Source organism: Xyrauchen texanus, chromosome 24, assembly GCF_025860055.1.
Source record: "Xyrauchen texanus isolate HMW12.3.18 chromosome 24, RBS_HiC_50CHRs, whole genome shotgun sequence".
Lineage (NCBI taxonomy): Eukaryota > Metazoa > Chordata > Actinopteri > Cypriniformes > Catostomidae > Xyrauchen > Xyrauchen texanus.
In genome coordinates, this window is record NC_068299.1 from 37,407,820 (window position 1) to 37,428,824 (window position 21,005).

The 21,005-nt window shown below is 39.1% G+C and overlaps 1 protein-coding gene across 1 annotated transcript; it reads right to left on the reverse strand.

Moving 5' to 3' along the window:
* Positions 1–33: 33 nt before the first annotated feature.
* Positions 34–8,484, reverse strand: LOC127617456 (RNA-binding protein PNO1-like). The gene is made up of 7 exons (XM_052089427.1): positions 8,211–8,484; positions 6,884–7,033; positions 6,687–6,770; positions 1,074–1,134; positions 881–998; positions 618–688; positions 34–539 (listed from the first exon to the last, which is right to left on the reverse strand). The coding sequence occupies exons 1-7, from the start codon at positions 8,403–8,405 to the stop codon at positions 472–474; spliced, it is 747 nt and encodes a 248-aa protein (XP_051945387.1). The 5' UTR covers positions 8,406–8,484; the 3' UTR covers positions 34–471.
* Positions 8,485–21,005: the final 12,521 nt, after the last annotated feature.

The following is a 21,005-nucleotide window of genomic DNA, read 5'->3' on the forward strand; positions in this document are numbered from 1 at the left end:
CTTTGTTTAGTAACTATGTATCTTTAAATCATATAAAAGGTATTCATGTTTTAATAAGAATAAAATATTTATCTGCAACCTGTGTCTTCTTTTGGAGAATGAAATGGGATCACATGCATAAGACGACACATTACATGCCAGTTTTGGAATTCTGCATAATGCATCATATTAATTACTGTGGGATATATGGACTACTTGATACTGTATGGAAACAATACACATTTAATCCTTGATATTAATTACTGGATCCAAAGTGTGTCTCATTTCTGCTGATGTGGTGTTTATTTTAAGGATCAGAGAATATCCATTGACTTGAGGAATTGGTCAAACAATAGCAGCCCACTGGTGCTCAAATCAATCACCAGACAAATCATAGACACAATTCATGCCAATGTGGCAACAACTTTGTATATTAACAGCAACAATTGGAGACATGCCCGTGAGCTGTGTATTTTTGTAGATCTTCATATGTTAGAATCTCTCAGCTGCACGGCTCGCCACGGCCCGAATGTTGCCATATACTTTTGATGGAGGACTCCCTGTTGGAAATGACAAATCAGAATAAATTCCTATTATTTATTCAGAAACACAAGTTAAGAATTTTGTCTTTCACTAACCGAGAATGAGGTTGCATATTGCTGTCCGTGCCATTTTGATATTCTGGAAAGATCCCAATATATGAACCTTCCTGTAAAGAACCAAAATAAAAGAGAATAACTCTGTATTCCAAATTTAAAGTGAAATTAAGAAATAGAATATTTTAGGTTGAAAACATTAACCAGATAGAATTGCCAGAACAAGCAATCAGATAATCGAGTGTTTTTCTGAATGAATTCTTTATTAGATATAACATGCATTTTCATCTTTGAAATAGACTCACGTGTCTGCGAGCACAATCCTTGTTTTTGTCACATTCTCAATAGTGAATTTTGTTTTGCCTCCTTTGCCAGCTATCCTGCCAATGGCTCTGGATAAGTGATCTCCTTTCAGAGGTTTAACTGCAAACACACAAATTAGTGATGGAGACAAAGTCACTTTTACAAAATGGTTTAACAACGTTAATAATGACTTACCATCTGTGACATCAAATGTTTCCAAAAACAGTTCATCTAATCTGATCAGTGCCAGTGCATCCTATGGGTTAACACAGGTTAACATTTGTTATGCATTGCTTGACGAAATCTGATTAAGAATAATACATTATTGAAAAATAGTGCTGGGCGATATAGCAAAAATAAAAAATTTTTTTAAAAATGTACCACCTTTTGGTGATCTTTGGACTACATCTCATTATTTTACACTTGCTCTCAAAACGCTGAACAGCTGAAATCCACTTCTGGTTTGAATCGGAGTTCTGTTGTAATTAATGAATGTCTCACTGCTCATTATGTATTTTATTACAAGAATACTTGCCAAATAAATAAATGCACATGAAACATTGATTTGAGTTTAAATTATTAATTTTGAATATACTTGACACACATCAGACCACTAGATGGCGCCATTGTCCAATCAGAATCAAATGTTCTGGACAGCCATGTAATGATTCGTTTTATGCACCAATAAAACAATTAAATGGTAATAAGTAGCAATAATTCGTACATTGGCGGCCAAAAGTTTGGAATAATGTACAGATTTTGCTCTTATGGATATAAAATAGTACTTTTATTCACCAAAGGGGCATTCAACTGATCACAATGTTTAGTCAGGACATTAATAACATGAAAGATTACTATTACAATTTGAACAAAATGTTCAGAACTTCTTAAACTACTTCATAGATTTCTAATCAAAAAATCCTCCACGTGCAGCAAAGACAGCTTTGCAGATCCTTGACATTCTAGCTGTCAGTTTGTCAAGATACTCAGGTGACATTTCAGCTCACAAAAAGCTTTTATAAGGTTACAGATACGAGTCCTCATCTCATGTGATCTGTTGTGATTTTATACATATGTTTCAAAATTACAATTCATTTCTTTAGGAGTAAAACTTTTTTAATGAGAAAATAATACTGAGTGCACCTTTAATTAATGTATACAAATGAATAATACTGGTCTTATCGATAACACCAAATACAGCCTCAATTCAGTGCACATGTGCTGTTTGGTGGCAGCTGTTTTCGAGCACTCATGTATGCAAGAAGAGTGCTTGCGACACGTGACTGCGGGCGGCTGTGTGCATCTGGTTAAAATTTCTTGGTGAGATTAGTTAGGTTCAAGTAGTGCTGTGTTCAAAAATATTGACACAACTAAACATCGTCATGTTCTCCTTGCCAAATGCTTTTAATATGAGGATGCTCAAGACTACATGTAAAATATCAACTAATGTGACATTAAAATGTTTTATCAATGAATCCATGCCTCATTTTATGAGTAGAATTCACACGAGAACAGTGTTTAACTACTCAATGATGATTTAAAGTAATATATATGCAGTAGATCGTATAAATTATCTTGTTTACATTCTGAATTTATGGAGCTAATGAGCTAACATGCTATACACCCTGAGCTATTTGCTAACTGCAAATATGGGTGTATGAAAGAGTGTTAAAAGGCAGAATACAAACAAAAGAATGAAGAGAGGCAAGGGCGTAGGGTTGGTTTGAAAGTTGTTAGGGACATATTTCAGGGAGGACATTATTCAAAATGCTGATATTACGAATTCGAGAAAATTTTGTGTCTATAGATACAATATTTCCTCATACAGCAAGTCTCATTTTCTATTCCTCTAACCCACCATATTATATATTAGCGTGTTTTTGAACTAGCACAATTTTTCCATCGTAAGTGTCTCGCTTTAACTTTGATTTTTGCTTTTTTAAAGAAAAGGAGGAACAAGTTGAAATGTATTTTTGTGCTAATCAAAATTATGACAAATGCTGTCGATTGAGCTAAACTTTCATTGCCCCTTTCTTATTTCTGCTTTTAAAGGATTATTCCAGGTTCAATACATTTTCTTTTTGGTAACAGAATTATTTATTTTGTTTTCTTCAAACAAAAGTCACAAGCAAGGATGTTTGTGTGAAAGATACCTTCATGAACTGAAGTAAAAGTATTAACGTAACTGATTTTAATTTTAATTAAGTATCAAAATTACAAGTAAATCGCATAAATTAAGGAACAGCTAATTAAACCCATGGCAGCTTATTTGATTTGACTGAGCAAACGATGAGCACCGCCACTCTTGTGTCATCCCAGATATGTATAACTTTCTTTATTCAGCTGAACACAAACAAAGATTTTTAGAAGTATATCTTAGCTCTGTAGGGCCATACAATGCAAGTGAATGGTGACCAGATATTTGGAGCTCCAAAACAGAGATCATGATAACATTAAAGCAATCCATATGACTCCAGTGTTTTAATCAATGTCTTCTGAATTTATTCAGTTGGTTTTGAGTGAGAACATACCAAAATATAACTCCTTTTTCATTGTACATGTTCTCATTGCAGTCTTAAGGCAAGATCATGATTTCAAGCTTGATTACACTTCCTAGTGCTTGACGCATTTGCAGAGCACTAGATGGCACTAACAGAAGTGTAATCGAGTTTGAAATCATGATCACCAAGGAGACTGATGTCAAGATGTTCAGTGAAAAAGGAGTTACATTTTGGTCTGTTTTCACCCAAAACAAACTGGATCTCTTCAGAAGACATGGATTAAACCACTAGAGTGATATGGATTATTTAATGCACCCTTAATTTGCTTTTCAGAGCTTCAAATGTCAAATGAGATTAGTGTACATGAACACCACCACAAAGTTGTAAATCCCGTGAGCTTGTCTTGGAGTGCAGATTTTCTGAGATGGGGGCGTGTCAATTTAAGGAGCATGGCAAGAATCAAGCAAACTGGTGCAGTTTAGATTGAATGAATTTTTTTGTCCTACTGATGAAGAATAAAGCTTGCTAGAAAATAAAACTCATTTAGCTAGTTTAAATGAGGTGACAGTCTTGATGTGTGTATGTGAATACATGTACAGTACATGTTGCATTGGTGCTGAAAATGCTTCCTTCAAAACTGAACCATTCTGTCCAACAAAAATCACTTCAATGCTCATTACATCAAAATTACAACTTCTGAACTTGTAAAAACTTCCCAGGAGGACTTGAATGCAGTTTAGCATAATTGAAATAGTGTTTATACTGGCTGTGGGTTAAATATATGTGTATAAGACATCTGATTTAAAAAAACAAAAAACAGTCCATAACAAATTGTAACATTGAAGGAGGGAGCGAAGTGATATTTAGTGACCAGAATAGAGACAGGGCTCTTTTCATTTGGGCCAATAAGCAACCACCCAGTAAGCAAAGAGAACATTTTAGCAACCACCAAGAACACCCTAGTTTATCAAATAAATATTGTTAGACATTTTTATGAGCGCTGGTATTTATTCAAACACGTCGCACCTTGGTAAATTGTAAAAGGTAAATGTGTGTGTGTGGGCGGGAGACTGATATTACATAACTTCATCATCATCATTTCACAGCTTTCATATAGTTTAAGCCTAAACTTTTCAAATTAATTAATCAAAAATCTAATTTAAACTTACATGAGCAGTTTCTTGTCTTCCCAAGTGGTGACAGGCGACGCAACAGACGTTAACTTAATTTTGATTCAGATTCGTGATTCACAATACAAATAATTCAGAACGCTTTTGGAATATTTTTGATCAGTTCAAAGGAATCAAATTTAAATGATTCAACTCAAATCATTCTTTTACAAATCAGACATAACTAAATCGCCAATCTCCATACATTTATGCACATACAGTTATTTTTTTGCTGTGTTCAGTCGCAAAAGTAATGAAAGGGTCTGGACAAATTTATTGGAGTAAAAGTATCAATTTTCTCTTCAAAATGTTGTGAAGTAAAGTCCAAAGAAAGTACAAAAGTACAAATAATGAAAAACTGTACTTAAGTACAGTAAAAAGTATTTGTACACGGTATGCAACGGTATGAGATTTTCATGGTATTACACAATTACTATTATCAGTTACAATGACCCTTAACTCTTTCCCCGCCAAACACAGAATTTTCCGGGTTTTATGAAAAAACGCTTCCCCGCCAAACACGGAATTTTCCGGGTATCCGTATTTTAGGTGGTATACGGTAAGGAGACCCGCGCGCATGTTTTGAAAGAGTACGCAACTCTTTGATCAAAGAAACAGACTGCGATCGTCTCAAACATGAAGTGGAACACCATACTAATACTAAAGCACTTGTTTGATAAAAATGCCTTTTTCTCAGCTTTTTGTCCGAAATGTTGTTTTTGACAAAACCTACCTCTGTTCAAGTGGCAATAAAAAAAGAACAAATGAAGATAAAATAAAATGCCTAAAAGCAGAGGCTCAGATCTTTATTTTGATATATAGCATCTTCATATATTCATGTTGAAACTTGAAACCATTTTTTTGAATGGAAGTATGTGTAAAAACATTTTACCCACTTTTTTAAATAAATAAAATAAATAAGCAAGCTAACAGAATTATAATAATAAATAAAATTATAATCATGATAAAAAAAATAGCATGTAACTATAACATGTTTGTGACAGGGCGAAGGGCGGGGCAGGGTCGTGATTCTACACACCCGTCCCCTTATCCGGCTAATCAAGCCTCTGAGAGGCATAAAGACCGACTGCGGACGGTGGTGGGACAGAGAGAGAACGATTACTGGCAGCTGTCCGACACCTTTGTGTGTTTGTGTCTTTTCGTTTAAGTTCTTAATTTAAAATATTATTTATATTGTCAAGCCCGTTCTCGCCGCCTCCTTTCCATTAATTCCTTAACAATGTTACATAACTAAAGCGTGTTATTATAGCATGTTAAATGAACTACTAAATGAAAAATAACATCAGCTGTGTGAGCTTTTAAAGTAATGTCGTATGATTATTAATAATTAACATATACTGTAGACTGCTTCTGTCTGTACATTTAACTCAGTGGTTCTCAACTGGTTTTGCTTCAGGACAGATTTTATATTGGACATGAAGTGGCGACCCACCATAGTAAAAACCTGTATTTAATATATCCTGAGTCTCATTTCCATAGTTTTGTTCATGGTTTTCAAGTAAAAGGACAAGCATCAAGTGACATTATTTTTGTTGTTGAAAGCAACAGAAGGTTTTCTCTCCCCTTTTAAAAATCGAAGAGCATATTTACTTATGAGCATTATTATCCCGTTGTTTACTAATTTCAGACATCATTGAAACAGAACAAACATATTACACAGGAGGAAATGTTCCTCATTACCATGGTTGGGTCAGTGTAGCTAGACTTGAATAATAATAATAATAATAATAAATTATAGCATTTATGAAAAAATAAATACTAGCTGAAACACATCTTGAAACTTTAACTACAACTGCCAGTGTTGATATAAAATGAGGTCTAATATATTCTAACTTTAGATTATTTCATATGAAACTATAACAGTCAAAATATAACCGTTACTTTTATTCATGTAAAATCGTGAAACAACTTTGACAAGGTGATGTAATGATTTATTTTATTTTTAGCACATAGTTGCTCTTTTCCTCCTCAGTGCTGTTTGGCATGTCGGGTCTGTCTACTGTTTGAAAGGTTTGACTTGCCTAATTTAATACAGCCAGCAAGATCATAGTGAATGCATTGAGAATATTCAATGTATCGCATAGCCCTATTGTAAAGTAAATGTCATTCGTACTCACCTCTACCTGAAATCCTAAAACAAAGGCCTTCACAAAATCTGAAGCTTTAGTGAGGGCACCAATGTCGTGTGTTTCTCTGCATGTCTGTTAAATAAGAGAAGTTCATTGTGCTGCACACTTTAAACAGCAAGTTTAGATGCATTTCCTGACACAGACAAAAAATCATAATCCAGCTTGTTTAAATCATCTTCACTTACTTTAATTTCGACATTTCTTGTTTTGAGATTAAACCGGACTTGAAGCTGCAGGTTTTCTACTATGGGGGTGAAAATCTTCATCCAGTTTTCTTTTAAAGGTGTGTAACGGTGAGCAGGCACAGGCACTTTACGCATTTCATCTGCACCTCCCTGAAACAAACCAAACAGGCCATACAGTCAGAATAATTGAATGAATGATAATGAATATGCTCACACATTTTACAAATAAAACAGCAATACAATTAAATAAAACAACATCATTCTAAGAAATGGGCACCTTACTTATATTTTGAATTCAATACATGTTAAACTCAGTCAACAGCATTTGTGGCATAAGGTTGATTACCACAAAAATGTATTTCGCTTTGCCTCTCCTTTTACTTATTTACTTAAATGCCCCTTCCATTGAGGCATTTACAATGGAAGTGAATGGGACCGATTTTTGGAGGGGTTAAAAGGGCAAAAATTTGAAGTTTATCATTTTAGAAAAGCACTTTTTTTCTTCTGTTAAAACTTGTGTAGTTTTTGAGCTGTAGATTTGTTTAAATCATAACTGTTACAGTCATTTTAGGACTTTAGGGTTTGTTGACATTACATTGTCATGGCAACAAAGTTGTAAAACTGTCTATAACTTTACACAGAAAAGTTTACTAAGTGTTTTTATTACACTAAAATCATGTTTAAATGCATATTGTTTAGGTCTTGTGGCTATACTTTTGAAACAGTGAGTATTTTAATGTTTATAGTGCCGCATTCACTTCCATTGTAAGTGTCTCACTGAAACACAGAAGAAAAGAAGGGACAGGTGGAAATGTATTTTTGTGGTAATCGATATTATGTCACAAATGCTGTCGATTCAGCTTAATTTGTATTGAACCCTGAATATTCCTTTAAACATAGTCTCTGTTAAATAAAATCATGTAATTATTTTATTATTAATAACAAACCTGCCATTAAGCAAATGCTTTTATCCATAGTGATTTAAACTATTTACTGATTGTCCTTATTAAACATGTTTTGTTTGTCATAACACAGCACTGAGTTTACCACTTGCAATCTACATATCAGTACAATATTGCAAAAATAATTAAGAATACATTATTTTCTTCGTTTTATTACAGACTCGTGACATAAATAACAGAAATTAGACCACTTTCGTATCAAACCACCACTCCAACCAAAACTGACCCGTCAGCTGAAAACTGCGCATGCGCATGTGGGTAACACGAGGAGAACTTGAATAACGAGTTACCTATGGCTCTTTTATAATTAAAACCCACAAATTATTACACTGAGTTTATATACAGTGTTCAGTATGCGCCAGTACCTTGAGTTGGTCTCCTGATATGGGTGGGAACTGGGGTCTCTTAGGTGCTACAGTGTCCGACTCCATGTCCACTGGACCCGCATCGCGCTTTCGTTTCTGCGTCTTCTTTGATTTCACTTTCTCAAACACCTCTGTGTTTCCATCACAGTCCATAGTAGCAGTCGCCTCAGTTGTGATGTTTGTTGCAGATTCCATGGTGAAATTATATTTATAAGTCTATAGTTCAACGCAGGAGATGTTTACTATGGACATGTGGTGTTTGCCATGATGTTATAGAAAGGACGTAAGAGCTGTCCAACACTTGCCAAATGCTATTACTAATTACAGGAACCATATATATCGCTTTTCGTTATCAACAAAAAATAAATTTTATTAAGTAGATTCCAAAATAAACAAACGTTTTACAGGCTTATTCGTGTATGTTTTAAAAAAAAATCTGAGTTGCAGTTAATTTAGTGCAGGCTATAAAAAGGACAGCTATATTGTTGGAGGCAGGGTTGCCAAGTCGTGTTGTTTTACCTTTAAACCGTTGCTATTATAACTAACTTTATCTATATTATAATTATCATTTCAACGTCATTTCACAAGTGGCTGAACAGTGTGTAAATTAGCCATTAAATGCCTTACAATAAGGCAACAATTTGCATGAAATTAACGTATAATGTAATCACGCCTGCTAAATCAAACACATCTCAATGATCTACTGGTGATGATCATGTCTTGAGCTCAAAACGCACTTACAAACACCAACAAGTGTTTGAAAAACATCCGACTTGGATCTGATGTGGATTCCGATCACAGAATGAAGCAGAATTGCATTCATTATTGAGTTATATGTCAGAATCAGAATAAGGAGAACTCTATGAATGTTCATGTGTTGGAGAAGCGCTTTCAATGCACTCAGAGCTCACAGCCACATATCAAATCAGACTCGCATCGGCGGCTTTTCTTTCATCTGTTCTTCAAAATACAATCACGTTTCGTCAAACGCGCGTTTTTGTCTTAATTTTTTTGTAATATAACACTCCAAGAAGTCTTTCAGGTCACCTTCCACAAGTAGTGGAAGCTTGGTACATCAGCAAAATACTCGGCATGAAAAATCTGCATTTGGCGGGTGTTAATTTCAAACCTTGTTAACTTAAAAATCGGCTTTAAAATTGAGCCGACCCCTGGCTTAGACAAATGTCTCATGTGCTGAGAATGTGCTAACCATAAAAATATAAATCATAAAACTTTAAGAACCACTTCATGGTCAGAATTGCGATCTTTTGAATCACGCTCGCGCCAGAGAATTATTGCACCGTTCGACTTATCTGAGACCCTCTACTCTTCCCTGGGGAACACGGAAGCTTGACCTCTGACCCACTTTCTGTAGCTCTGAATTTCTGCGGTTTGAATTTTAGAATATTGAATTTGGTGTTCTGAATTTCTTCTTCATCTATTTTTTTTAAACTGAATATTTACAGTGTAAGAATTCAGAACCAAAAATGTGATGTTTGAAAATACATATTTATAAAATTGTGCCATAAAAAAAATCAATTCAACTTGGTTAAATATTAAATGTCCAGGATTGGAGTTTAAAAATTTCAAATTCAAACCTATTTAAAATACAACGTAATATTTCATTTGGCAAAATCACACTTATAATTCAAATTCAAAAGTCTATCATTCAAATTTATACAATTCAAATTCAAATTGTTTTGTCAGATTTCTGGCTCCATACACTAAAGGCTTTATTTATATAAAGTGCAACAGTCTGATTCAGGAGGTAAAAATCCCATCAAATTTTTCAGAATCATCTTTATTGCCTGTTTATACATACAAGGAATTTGTCTGTACAACAACAAGACAGAGATAATAAAATAAATAAAGTATATACTGAAATACACAATAGGACAATATATATTTATATAAATGTACGATATACAACACATTTGTTATATACAGAAGCAAGAGAATGTAATGGCAGAAGAGATATGGTATGTTGGATAGATATAAATAGACTTAACTGTGTATTGCACAAAATCATTTCTCAATGGGGCCGTTTTAACTGTTCATGAGATGGATAGCCTGAGGAAAAAACTGTTCCTGTGTCTGACGTTTCTGGTGCTCAGAGCTCTGAAGCGTCGGCCAGAAGGCAACAGTTCAAAAAGGCAGTGGGCTGGGTGAGTGGGGTCCAGAGTGATTTTTCCAGCACTTATCCTCACCCTGGAAGTGTACAGTTCTTGAAGGGAGGGCAGGGGTCAACCAATAATCCTCTCAGCAGTCCGAACTGTGCTCTGTAGTCTTCTGATGTCCGTTTTCGTACCTGAAACAAACCAGACAGTTATTGAAGTGCAGAAGACAGTCTTAGCGATGAAGTTGGAGTGGCTCTGGAACTTTGCAACGCAAGCACAGGATCATTCTGCCGGATTGCTTTTGCCGTCTGGACTGAACGCTTTGCATGTCCGTTACCCGATGGATGCTGCAGACTTGAAGTGACGTGCTCAAAGTCGAACTCATGACTGAATGTCTGGAATGTTTCACTCGTATACTGTGGGGCATTGCCTGAAAAGACCACCTTGGGAATGCCGAATCTGGCAAATGTTGCTTTGAGCTTGTTTACAACTTGTTCATCTGTTGTAGTCGGTAAGTGCAGAATTTCTAAATATCTAAAAATAATATTCAGAAAGCACCATGTAATGTTTCCCTTTTTATTCACACAGGTCCATGCCAAGGTGCTGATATGGTCTGTCAGGTAAGGAAGTAGGATTCAATGGCTCTTTTCTCTGTGTCCTTCTATGCTCATGGCAGGATATTTCGATTTTCCTTTTCAGTTCAGAGGATAATCCTCGCCAACACACAGATGTCTGCGCTCTCTCTACATTTAGTTAAATTCTAATGTCCCTCGTGTATTCGTTCTAGCATTTCTTTACTAAGAGACTCTGGTATTATGATATGGTCTCCTGGGATAATCAAGCCATTACTCTCAGACAGTTCATTGTTGAATTCTTGAAAGTCTCTTGCAGAGGTGTGTACATCTAGTACATGCTCAGGCCATCTGGTTCTGATTAAGAGTTTCACTCTTTGCAACTTGTTATGTTGCTTCTCGAATCACGTCTATTTTACTTTTTTAGATGCGGCCACATTTTCAATGACCGTGTTAACATAGCAGTTAATGTCCGCTTCTGTGGTGCTGTCCGGGTTGCTGCTCTGTGGGCTCCACGATAATCTATCTGCTACTACAAGTGTTTTCCCTGGAGCATATTCTGCGGTCACTCCAAATCTCATAAGTCTGAGCAAAAGTCTCTGGCATCTGATTGGCACATTGTCTAAATCTTTACAATTTATCAAAGGGACCAATGGCTTGTGGTCGATGATGAGCTTAAAACTCTCCATTCTGCTCAGATATTTGATAGTAGAGTTTACTTGCCCAGACCCCCGCAAGGCATTCTTTCTCGATCTGCGCATACCTGCATTCAGCGCTTGTCAGTGTTTGCGAGCAGTATGTGACTGGTTTCCAGCAGTCTCCATTTTGTTGGAGGAGTACTCCTCCCAAGCCGTAACTGCTGGCATCGGCTGACACTGCTGTTGGCTTTTCAACATCCTAAAATGCCAGGACCAGCAAGTTTCTAATGTTCTCGTTTCTTTTGATGCCAAAGTCACAGTTTTCTGACATTTTGTATAGTGCATGAATTAATGTCCCTACATTTTCCCCCATCCTTTGAATTCGCTGTTGAAACTGCGCCCTCTTGTGTATGACGTTGATCTGTGGTATAAAGTAGTCATCGAATTTGTCAAAACCGTCTCAAACTCATCTTGTTTCTCTCTTTCATTGAAAACCAACGATTTGTAGATATTTTCCGCCTCATTGCCCATCATGTAGATCAACGTACTCACTTGGACTGTCCCGTTCTCTTCTGTGAGCTTGGTTGCCATTCTGTAACTCACAAAAAGTTGCCACCATGACAGCCATTGCCTTGTCGAATGTAAATTTGTCTGCTGGTTTGAACAATGGCATTCCTGGGCATGTAAATGGGTGCAGTTAAGGTGTGGGACTCCAAGCAGAAAGACACACCTTTGGCAAACATGGAGCCAATGGAGGGAGAAACCAAGAGAGATTGCTGGTCTGTTGCCTTTGGTGTGTTTTTGCATCACTCAAATTGAATGTCTCCCAGTCATAGTACATTTTTACATGTTCTGATTCAGGGATCCCATGGTCATGGAAAGCCTGGAAATACCAGGGCATTTTAAAATTGTGATTTCCAAGCCTAGAAAAGTTGTGGAATTTCAAGGTTCACCCAAAAATGAAAATAGACTCATCATTTACTCACCCTTATGCCATCCCAGATGTGTTTGAAGTTCTTTCTCCTCACAATGTAAGTGAATTGTAACCAGAAACGTGTTGCTCTAAAAAGGCAGCATAAAAATAATCCATAAGACTCCATTGGTTAAATCTATTTCTTCAGAAGCGATAAAACAGGTGTGGGTGAGAAACAGATTCAAATGTAATTCCTTTTTTACTATAAAATTTCTGCCCAGTAGGTGGTGATATGCATAAAGAATGTGAATCGGCAATAACAAAATAAGAATGTGGTAGTGATGATTTATAGTAAAAAAGGATTTAAATATTGATCTGTTTCTCTCCCTCACTTATCATATTGCTTCTGAACACATGGATTAAGCCACTGGAGTCATATGGATTACTTTAATGCTGCCTTTGTGCTTTTGGACCTATAATTTTGGTCACAATTTTCATCTGTGTTCTGCAGAAGAAAGAAAGTCTTATGCATCTGGGATGGCATGAGAGTGAGTAAACGATGAGAGAATTTACATTTTTGGTGAACTATCCCTTTAATAACATTATAAAAAGTCATAGAAAGGTCAATAGTAAATATATTTTCATCTAATTATGTTTAGCTCTACAATATTTCATTAATTATAAAGTGCCCGTTGTGAGTTTCCAAGAAACCGTACCTATCATTTTATCTCACTGAAATGTTTTGACATGAGTATTTGAATGCAGGTATTATTCAGCCCCTTAGATGTGGTGATAGTGTGGAATTTGCATGAATTTACTGGCAAGGGCATTTGTAGGTATACATTCGAGAGGTCCAGTGTGGTGAAGCGTTGGCCCCCTGCAAGTGCTTGCCAGTGGCCCAAACAGGGCATTAAATATTTGGACATTTGATTCCCAGCAAATTTGTCTGATTTAGTTAGAGTTCATTTTGACCCTTTACTATAAACAATTTTCAAAAGATGTGGGCATGTGGGCTTCATACGTTTATTGATGATTGGGAAGGTTAATGTTATTAAAATGAACTGTATTCCAAAATTCAACTACCTGATACAGTCACTCCCTATAGATGCCCCCCTCTCTTATTTCAAGCAATTTGATAGCATATGAAGGATCATTTGGAATGGTAAGCACGCCAGATTACATTTTAGTAAGCTGCATAGGCCGATTGACAAAGGTAGGCTAGGCCTACACAAGATTTTGTTTTGTTATTATGCATTTGGTCTCAGACATTTAGCTCATTGGTCACTTTCACCTGAAAGAGCCCATCCCTGGTTCTGTATTGAACAGGAAGTGTTTGCCAATGCAAAGCCCAAAAAAAAATCTAACCAGAAAAGTTAATCACACCCCGTTATTGTGCATATTTTGAGTTTTTAATTCAGATATTTATGTAAATGTTGCCTTGAGCTTATAGCTAAACCCCAAACTATGCATTAATAAGTCCCCTTTCTGCTGGTCAGGGTGGATTTTGTTTAGGTATTTACAGCTGCGCCACTTGCTCTGTATTATTTTTGGGAATAGCATACACCCCCCTAAAGCAGCAGATATGAGAGTGGTGATAACTGCTTTTGGAAAAGGTCATGAGGCATCAATGTATTACTATAAACATCAAAACAATTGCACCTTATGAAATTCAAGATTTTACATGGGTTCTGTTGGACCCACTCTAAATTGTATAGGCTTGGTCTTAAAGACACACCCACCTGCTGGTGATGCCAATCAGAAGACGGAGACATAACCCATGTCTTTTGGGGGGGTGTTGAAATACAGAAGTTTTGGTTAAAGGTTCAGAGTCTGGTGTGCGATGTATTAGGCACTCTGTATCTTGGCGATGGGGCGGTCATCGACATTGAATGTAGACATGCAAAGAGTTTGGTCTTAACCAGTGTCATGATGGCCAGGCAGATAATTTTAAGGGGCCGGAGGTCAGCTAGAGCACCTTCTTTTTAGGAATTGTGCTCGGAGATGGTAAGGGTGGCGGCCTTTGAGGAAGGGGCATTTAGAAGAATGGGGAGGTACAACATGTTTGTGGAGAAATGGAGGTAAACGTCATTTATAGATATGTGAATATTATTATTATTATATTTTAATTAGTTTATCTAGTTGTTTTTTATTTTATTCATTTATTTTTGTGTGTGCGTGTATCTATATCATCTGAGACCACTGTGATGTTGTTGGGGTCAGGGTGGGATTGGGAGGGGTAATAGTGGGGGTTAACATTGATTCTGTGTATATATGTTTTGTTTTACGGTGTGAATCAATAAAAAATTGTTTATCTGAAAAAAAGAGGATGGGGTTACTCCAGAAGTGCCGTGGTTACACCAAAAGGGGGTTGCACCAACTCCAAAAGGGGGCGTCACTTCCACTCCACAGTTAGGGAAAGGTTTAGGTAAGGGGCTCCCTATATCTTTAATGGCGGTTTGGAGCTTCCGCCCCTTTTGGAGCAAAGCCTGCAGCTATATCCATCTCCATAACATTGATTAAAAAAACTGAGGATACAGTGAAACACTAGTAAATGGGGCCAATTTTTTAAGGGACTCAAGGCAGAAATATTAAGCTTACATTTTATAATTCTTCTGTTAAATCTTACATAATATTTGGGCTCTAAACTTGTTTAAATCATTGTTTTAAGGTTTACAGTGTTACGTTGTCATGGCAACAAATTTGTAAAATTTTAAATAACTACACAAAAAAGGTTAGTAAGTGATTTTATCACACTACAATCATGCACACATAATGTTTGTCTTGTGAATACACTTAAAACATTGTGTATTTAAATTTTTACATATTGGCTCCATTCACTTCCACTGTATGTGCCTCACTGTAACCCAGATTTTTGGCCATGACATGCCTTTTTTACTATTTTTATGTTCTTTGAGGTTCACTTATGATATTAGTAAAGTTTTCACTAAAACTATCAAATATTTGTAAAAAAATATATATATATATATATTTTCTGCCCTCATTCTCTGTCAGAAATGCTCAGTTTTGGTGCTGCCTCTCCTTTAAGACTTGACCGTAAATGCCCACTTTTATGATTGGCTCCCTGCTCTTGACAGTAAATGCCCACTGTTGTGATTGGCTCTCTGCCCTTGACAGTAAATGCCCACTGTTGTGATTGGCTCTCTGCTCTTGACAGTAAATGCCCACTGTTGTGATTGGCTCTCTGCTCTTGACAGTAAATGCCCACTGTTGTGATTGGCTCTCTGCTCTTGACAGTAAACAGCCACTGTTGTGATTGGCTATCTGCTCTTGACAGTAAATGCCCACTGTCGTGATTGGCTATCTGCTCTTGACAGTAAATGCCCACTGTCGTGATTGGCTCTCTGCTCTTGACAGTAAATGCCCACTGTTGTGATTGGCACTCTGCTCTTGACAGTAAATGCCCACTGTTGTGATTGGCTCTCTGCGCTTGACAGTAAATGCCCACTGTTGTGATTGGCTCACTGCTCTTGACAGTAAATGCCCACTGTTGTGATTGGCTCTCTGCTCTTGACAGTAAACAGCCACTGTCGTGATTGGCTATCTGCTCTTGACAGTAAATGCCCACTGTTGTGATTGGCTCTCTGCTCTTGACAGTAAACAGCCACTGTCGTGATTGGCTATCTGCTCTTGACAGTAAATGCCCACTGTTGTGATTGGCTCTCTGCGCTTGACAGCAAACACCCACTGTCGTGATTGGCTCTCTGCTCTTAACAGTAAACAGCCACTGTCGTGATTGGCTATCTGCTCTTGACAGTAAATGCCCACTGTTGTGATTGGCTCTCTGCTCTTGACAGTAAATGCCCACTGTTGTGATTGGCTCACTGCTCTTGACAGTAAATGCCCACTGTTCTGACTGGCTCTCCACTCTTGACAGTAAACAGCCACTGTTGTGATTGGCTCACTGCTCTTGACAGTAAATTCCCACTGTTGTGATTGGCTCACTGCTCTTGACAGTAAATGCCCACTGTTCTGACTGGCTCTCCGCTCTTGACAGTAAATGCCCACTGTCGTGATTGGCTATTTGCTCTTGACAGTAAATGCCCACTGTTGTGATTGGCTATCTGCTCTTGACAGTAAATGCCCACTGTTGTGATTGGCTCACTGCTCTTGACAGTAAATGCCCACTGTTGTGATTGGCTCACTGCTCTTGACAGTAAATGCCCACTGTTCTGACTGGCTCTCCGCTCTTGACAGTAAATGCCCACTGTTGTGATTGGCTCACTGCTCTTGACAGTAAATGCCCACTGTTGTGATTGGCTCACTGCTCTTGACAGTAAATGCCCACTGTTGTGATTGGCTCTCTGCTCTTGACAGTAAATGCCCACTGTTGTGATTGGCTCTCTGCTCTTGACAGTAAATGCCCACTGTTGTGATTGGCTCTCTGCTCTTGACAGTAAACAGCCACTGTCGTGATTGGCTCTCTGTTCTTGACAGTAAACAGCCACTGTCGTGATTGGCTATCTGCTCTTGACAGTAAATGCCCACTGTTGTGATTGGCTCTTGACAGTAAATGCCCACTGTCGTGATTGGCTATTTGCTCTTGACAGTAAATGCCCACTGTTGTGATTGGCTCTCTGCTCTTGACAGTAAATGCCCACTGTCGTGATTGGCTATTTGCTCTTGACAGTAAATTCCCACTGTTGTGATTGGCTCTCTGCTCTTGACAGTAAATGCCCACTGTCGTGATTGGCTATTTGCTCTTGACAGTAAATGCCCACTGTTGTGATTGGCTATCTGCTCTTGACAGTAAATGCCCACTGTTGTGATTGGCTATCTGCTCTTGACAGTAAATGCCCACTGTCGTGATTGGCTATTTGCTCTTGACAGTAAATGCCCACTGTTGTGATTGGCTCTCTGCTCTTGACAGTAAATGCCCACTGTCGTGATTGGCTATTTGCTCTTGACAGTAAATGCCCACTGTCGTGATTGGCTATCTGCTCTTGACAGTAAATGCCCACTGTCGTGATTGGCTATCTGCTCTTGACAGTAAATGCCCACTGTTGTGATTGGCTCTTGACAGTAAATGCCCACTGTTGTGATTGGCTCTCTGCTCTTGACCGTAAATGCCCACTGTTGTGATTGGTACTCTGCTCTTGACAGTAAATGCCCACTGTTGTGATTGGCTCTTGACAGTAAACAGCCACTGTCGTGATTGGCTCTCTGCTCTTGACAGTAAATGCCCACTGTTGTGATTGGCTCACTGCTCTTGACAGTAAATGCCCACTGTCGTGATTGGCTATCTGCTCTTGACAGTAAATGCCCACTGTTGTGATTGGCTCTCTGCTCTTGACAGTAAACAGCCACTGTCGTGATTGGCTCTCTGCTCTTGACAGTAAATGCCCACTGTTGTGATTGGCTCTTGACAGTAAATGCCCACTGTTGTGATTGGCTCTCTGCTCTTGACCGTAAATGCCCACTGTTGTGATTGGTACTCTGCTCTTGACAGTAAATGCCCACTGTTGTGATTGGTACTCTGCTCTTGACAGTAAATGCCCACTGTCGTGATTGGCTCTCTGCTCTTGACAGTAAATGCCCACTGTTGTGATTGGCACTCTGCTCTTGACAGTAAATGCCCACTGTTGTGATTGGCTTTTGACAATAAATGCCCACTGTCGTGATTGGCTCTCTGCTCTTGACAGTAAACAGCCACTGTTGTGATTGGCTCTTGACAGTAAATGCCCACTGTCGTGATTGGCTCTCTGCTCTTGACAGTAAACAGCCACTGTCGTGATTGGCTCTCTGCTCTTGACAGTAAACAGCCACTGTCGTGATTGGCTATCTGCTCTTGACAGTAAATGCCCACTGTTGTGATTGGCTCTTGACAGTAAATGCCCACTGTTGTGATTGGCTCTCTGCTCTTGACCGTAAATGCCCACTGTTGTGATTGGTACTCTGCTCTTGACAGTAAATGCCCACTGTCGTGATTGGCTCTCTGCTCTTGACAGTAAATGCCCACTGTTGTGATTGGCACTCTGCTCTTGACAGTAAATGCCCACTGTTGTGATTGGCTCTCTGCTCTTGACAGTAAATGCCCACTGTTGTGATTGGCACTCTGCTCTTGACAGTAAATGCCCACTGTTGTGATTGGCTCTCTGCTCTTGACAGTAAACGCCCACTGTCGTGATTGGCTCTCTGCTCTTGACAGTAAATGCCCACTGTTGTGATTGGCACTCTGCTCTTGACAGTAAATGCCCACTGTTGTGATTGGCTTTTGACAGTAAATGCCCACTGTCATGATTGGCTCTCTGCTCTTGACAGTAAATGCCCACTGTCGTGATTGGCTCTCTGCTCTTGACAGTAAATGCCCACTGTTGTGATTGGCACTCTGCTCTTGACAGTAAATGCCCACTGTTGTGATTGGCTCTTGACAGTAAATGCCCACTGTCGTGATTGGCTCTCTGCTCTTGACAGTAAATGCCCACTGTTGTGATTGGCACTCTGCTCTTGACAGTAAATGCCCACCTTTGTGATTGGCTCTCTGCTCTTGACAGTAAACAGCCACTGTCGTGATTGGCTCTCTGATCTTAACAGTAAACAGCCACTGTCGTGATTGGCTCTCTGCTCTTGACAGTAAACAGCCACTGTCGTGATTGGCTCTCTGATCTTGACAGTAAACAGCCACTGTCGTGATTGGCTCTCTGCTCTTGACAGTAAACAGCCACTGTCGTGATTGGCTCTCTGATCTTGACAGTAAACAGCCACTGTCGTGATTGGCTCTCTGATCTTGACAGTAAACAGCCACTGTCGTGATTGGCTCTCTGCTCTTGCCAGTAAACAGCCACTGTCATGATTGGCTCTCTGCTCTTGACAGTAAACAGCCACTGTCGTGATTGGCTATCTGCTCTTGACAGTAAATGCCCACTGTTGTGATTGGCTCTTGACAGTAAATGCCCACTGTTGTGATTGACTCTCTGCTCTTGACCGTAAATGCCCACTGTTGTGATTGGCTCTCTGCTCTTGACAGTAAATGCCCACTGTTGTGATTGGCTCTCTGCTCTTGACAGTAAATGCCCACTGTTGTTTTTGGCTCTCTGCTCTTGACCGTAAATGCCCACTGTTGTGATTGGCTCTCTGCTCTTGACAGTAAATGCCCACTGTTGTGATTGGCACTCTACTCTTGACAGTAAATGCCCACTGTTGTTTTTGGCTCTCTGCTCTTGACCGTAAATGCCCACTGTTGTGATTGGCTCTCTGCTCTTGACAGTAAATGCCCACTGTTGTGATTGGCTCTCTGCTCTTGACAGTAAATGCCCACTGTTGTGATTGGCACTCTGCTCTTGACAGTAAATGCCCACTGTTGTGATTGGCTCTCTGCTCTTGACAGTAAACGCCCACTGTCGTGATTGGCTCTCTGCTCTTGACAGTAAATGCCCACTGTTGTGATTGGCACTCTGCTCTTGACAGTAAATGCCCACTGTTGTGATTGGCTTTTGACAGTAAATGCCCACTGTCATGATTGGCTCTCTGCTCTTGACAGTAAATGCCCACTGTCGTGATTGGCTCTCTGCTCTTGACAGTAAATGCCCACTGTTGTGATTGGCACTCTGCTCTTGACAGTAAATGCCCACTGTTGTGATTGGCTCTTGACAGTAAATGCCCACTGTCGTGATTGGCTCTCTGCTCTTGACAGTAAATGCCCACTGTTGTGATTGGCACTCTGCTCTTGACAGTAAATGCCCACCTTTGTGATTGGCTCTCTGCTCTTGACAGTAAACAGCCACTGTCGTGATTGGCTCTCTGATCTTAACAGTAAACAGCCACTGTCGTGATTGGCTCTCTGCTCTTGACAGTAAACAGCCACTGTCGTGATTGGCTCTCTGATCTTGACAGTAAACAGCCACTGTCGTGATTGGCTCTCTGCTCTTGACAGTAAACAGCCACTGTCGTGATTGGCTCTCTGATCTTGACAGTAAACAGCCACTGTCGTGATTGGCTCTCTGATCTTGACAGTAAACAGCCACTGTCGTGATTGGCTCTCTGCTCTTGCCAGTAAACAGCCACTGTCATGATTGGCTCTCTGCTCTTGACAGTAAACAGCCACTGTCGTGATTGGCTATCTGCTCTTGACAGTAAATGCCCACTGTTGTGATTGGCTCTTGACAGTAAATGCCCACTGTTGTGATTGACTCTCTGCTCTTGACCGTAAATGCCCACTGTTGTGATTGGCTCTCTGCTCTTGACAGTAAATGCCCACTGTTGTGATTGGCTCTCTGCTCTTGACAGTAAATGCCCACTGTTGTTTTTGGCTCTCTGCTCTTGACCGTAAATGCCCACTGTTGTGATTGGCTCTCTGCTCTTGACAGTAAATGCCCACTGTTGTGATTGGCACTCTACTCTTGACAGTAAATGCCCACTGTTGTTTTTGGCTCTCTGCTCTTGACCGTAAATGCCCACTGTTGTGATTGGCTCTCTGCTCTTGACAGTAAATGCCCACTGTTGTGATTGGCACTCTACTCTTGACAGTAAATGCCCACTGTCGTGATTGGCTCTCTGCTCTTGACCGTAAACAGCCACTGTCGTGATTGAGTCTTGAC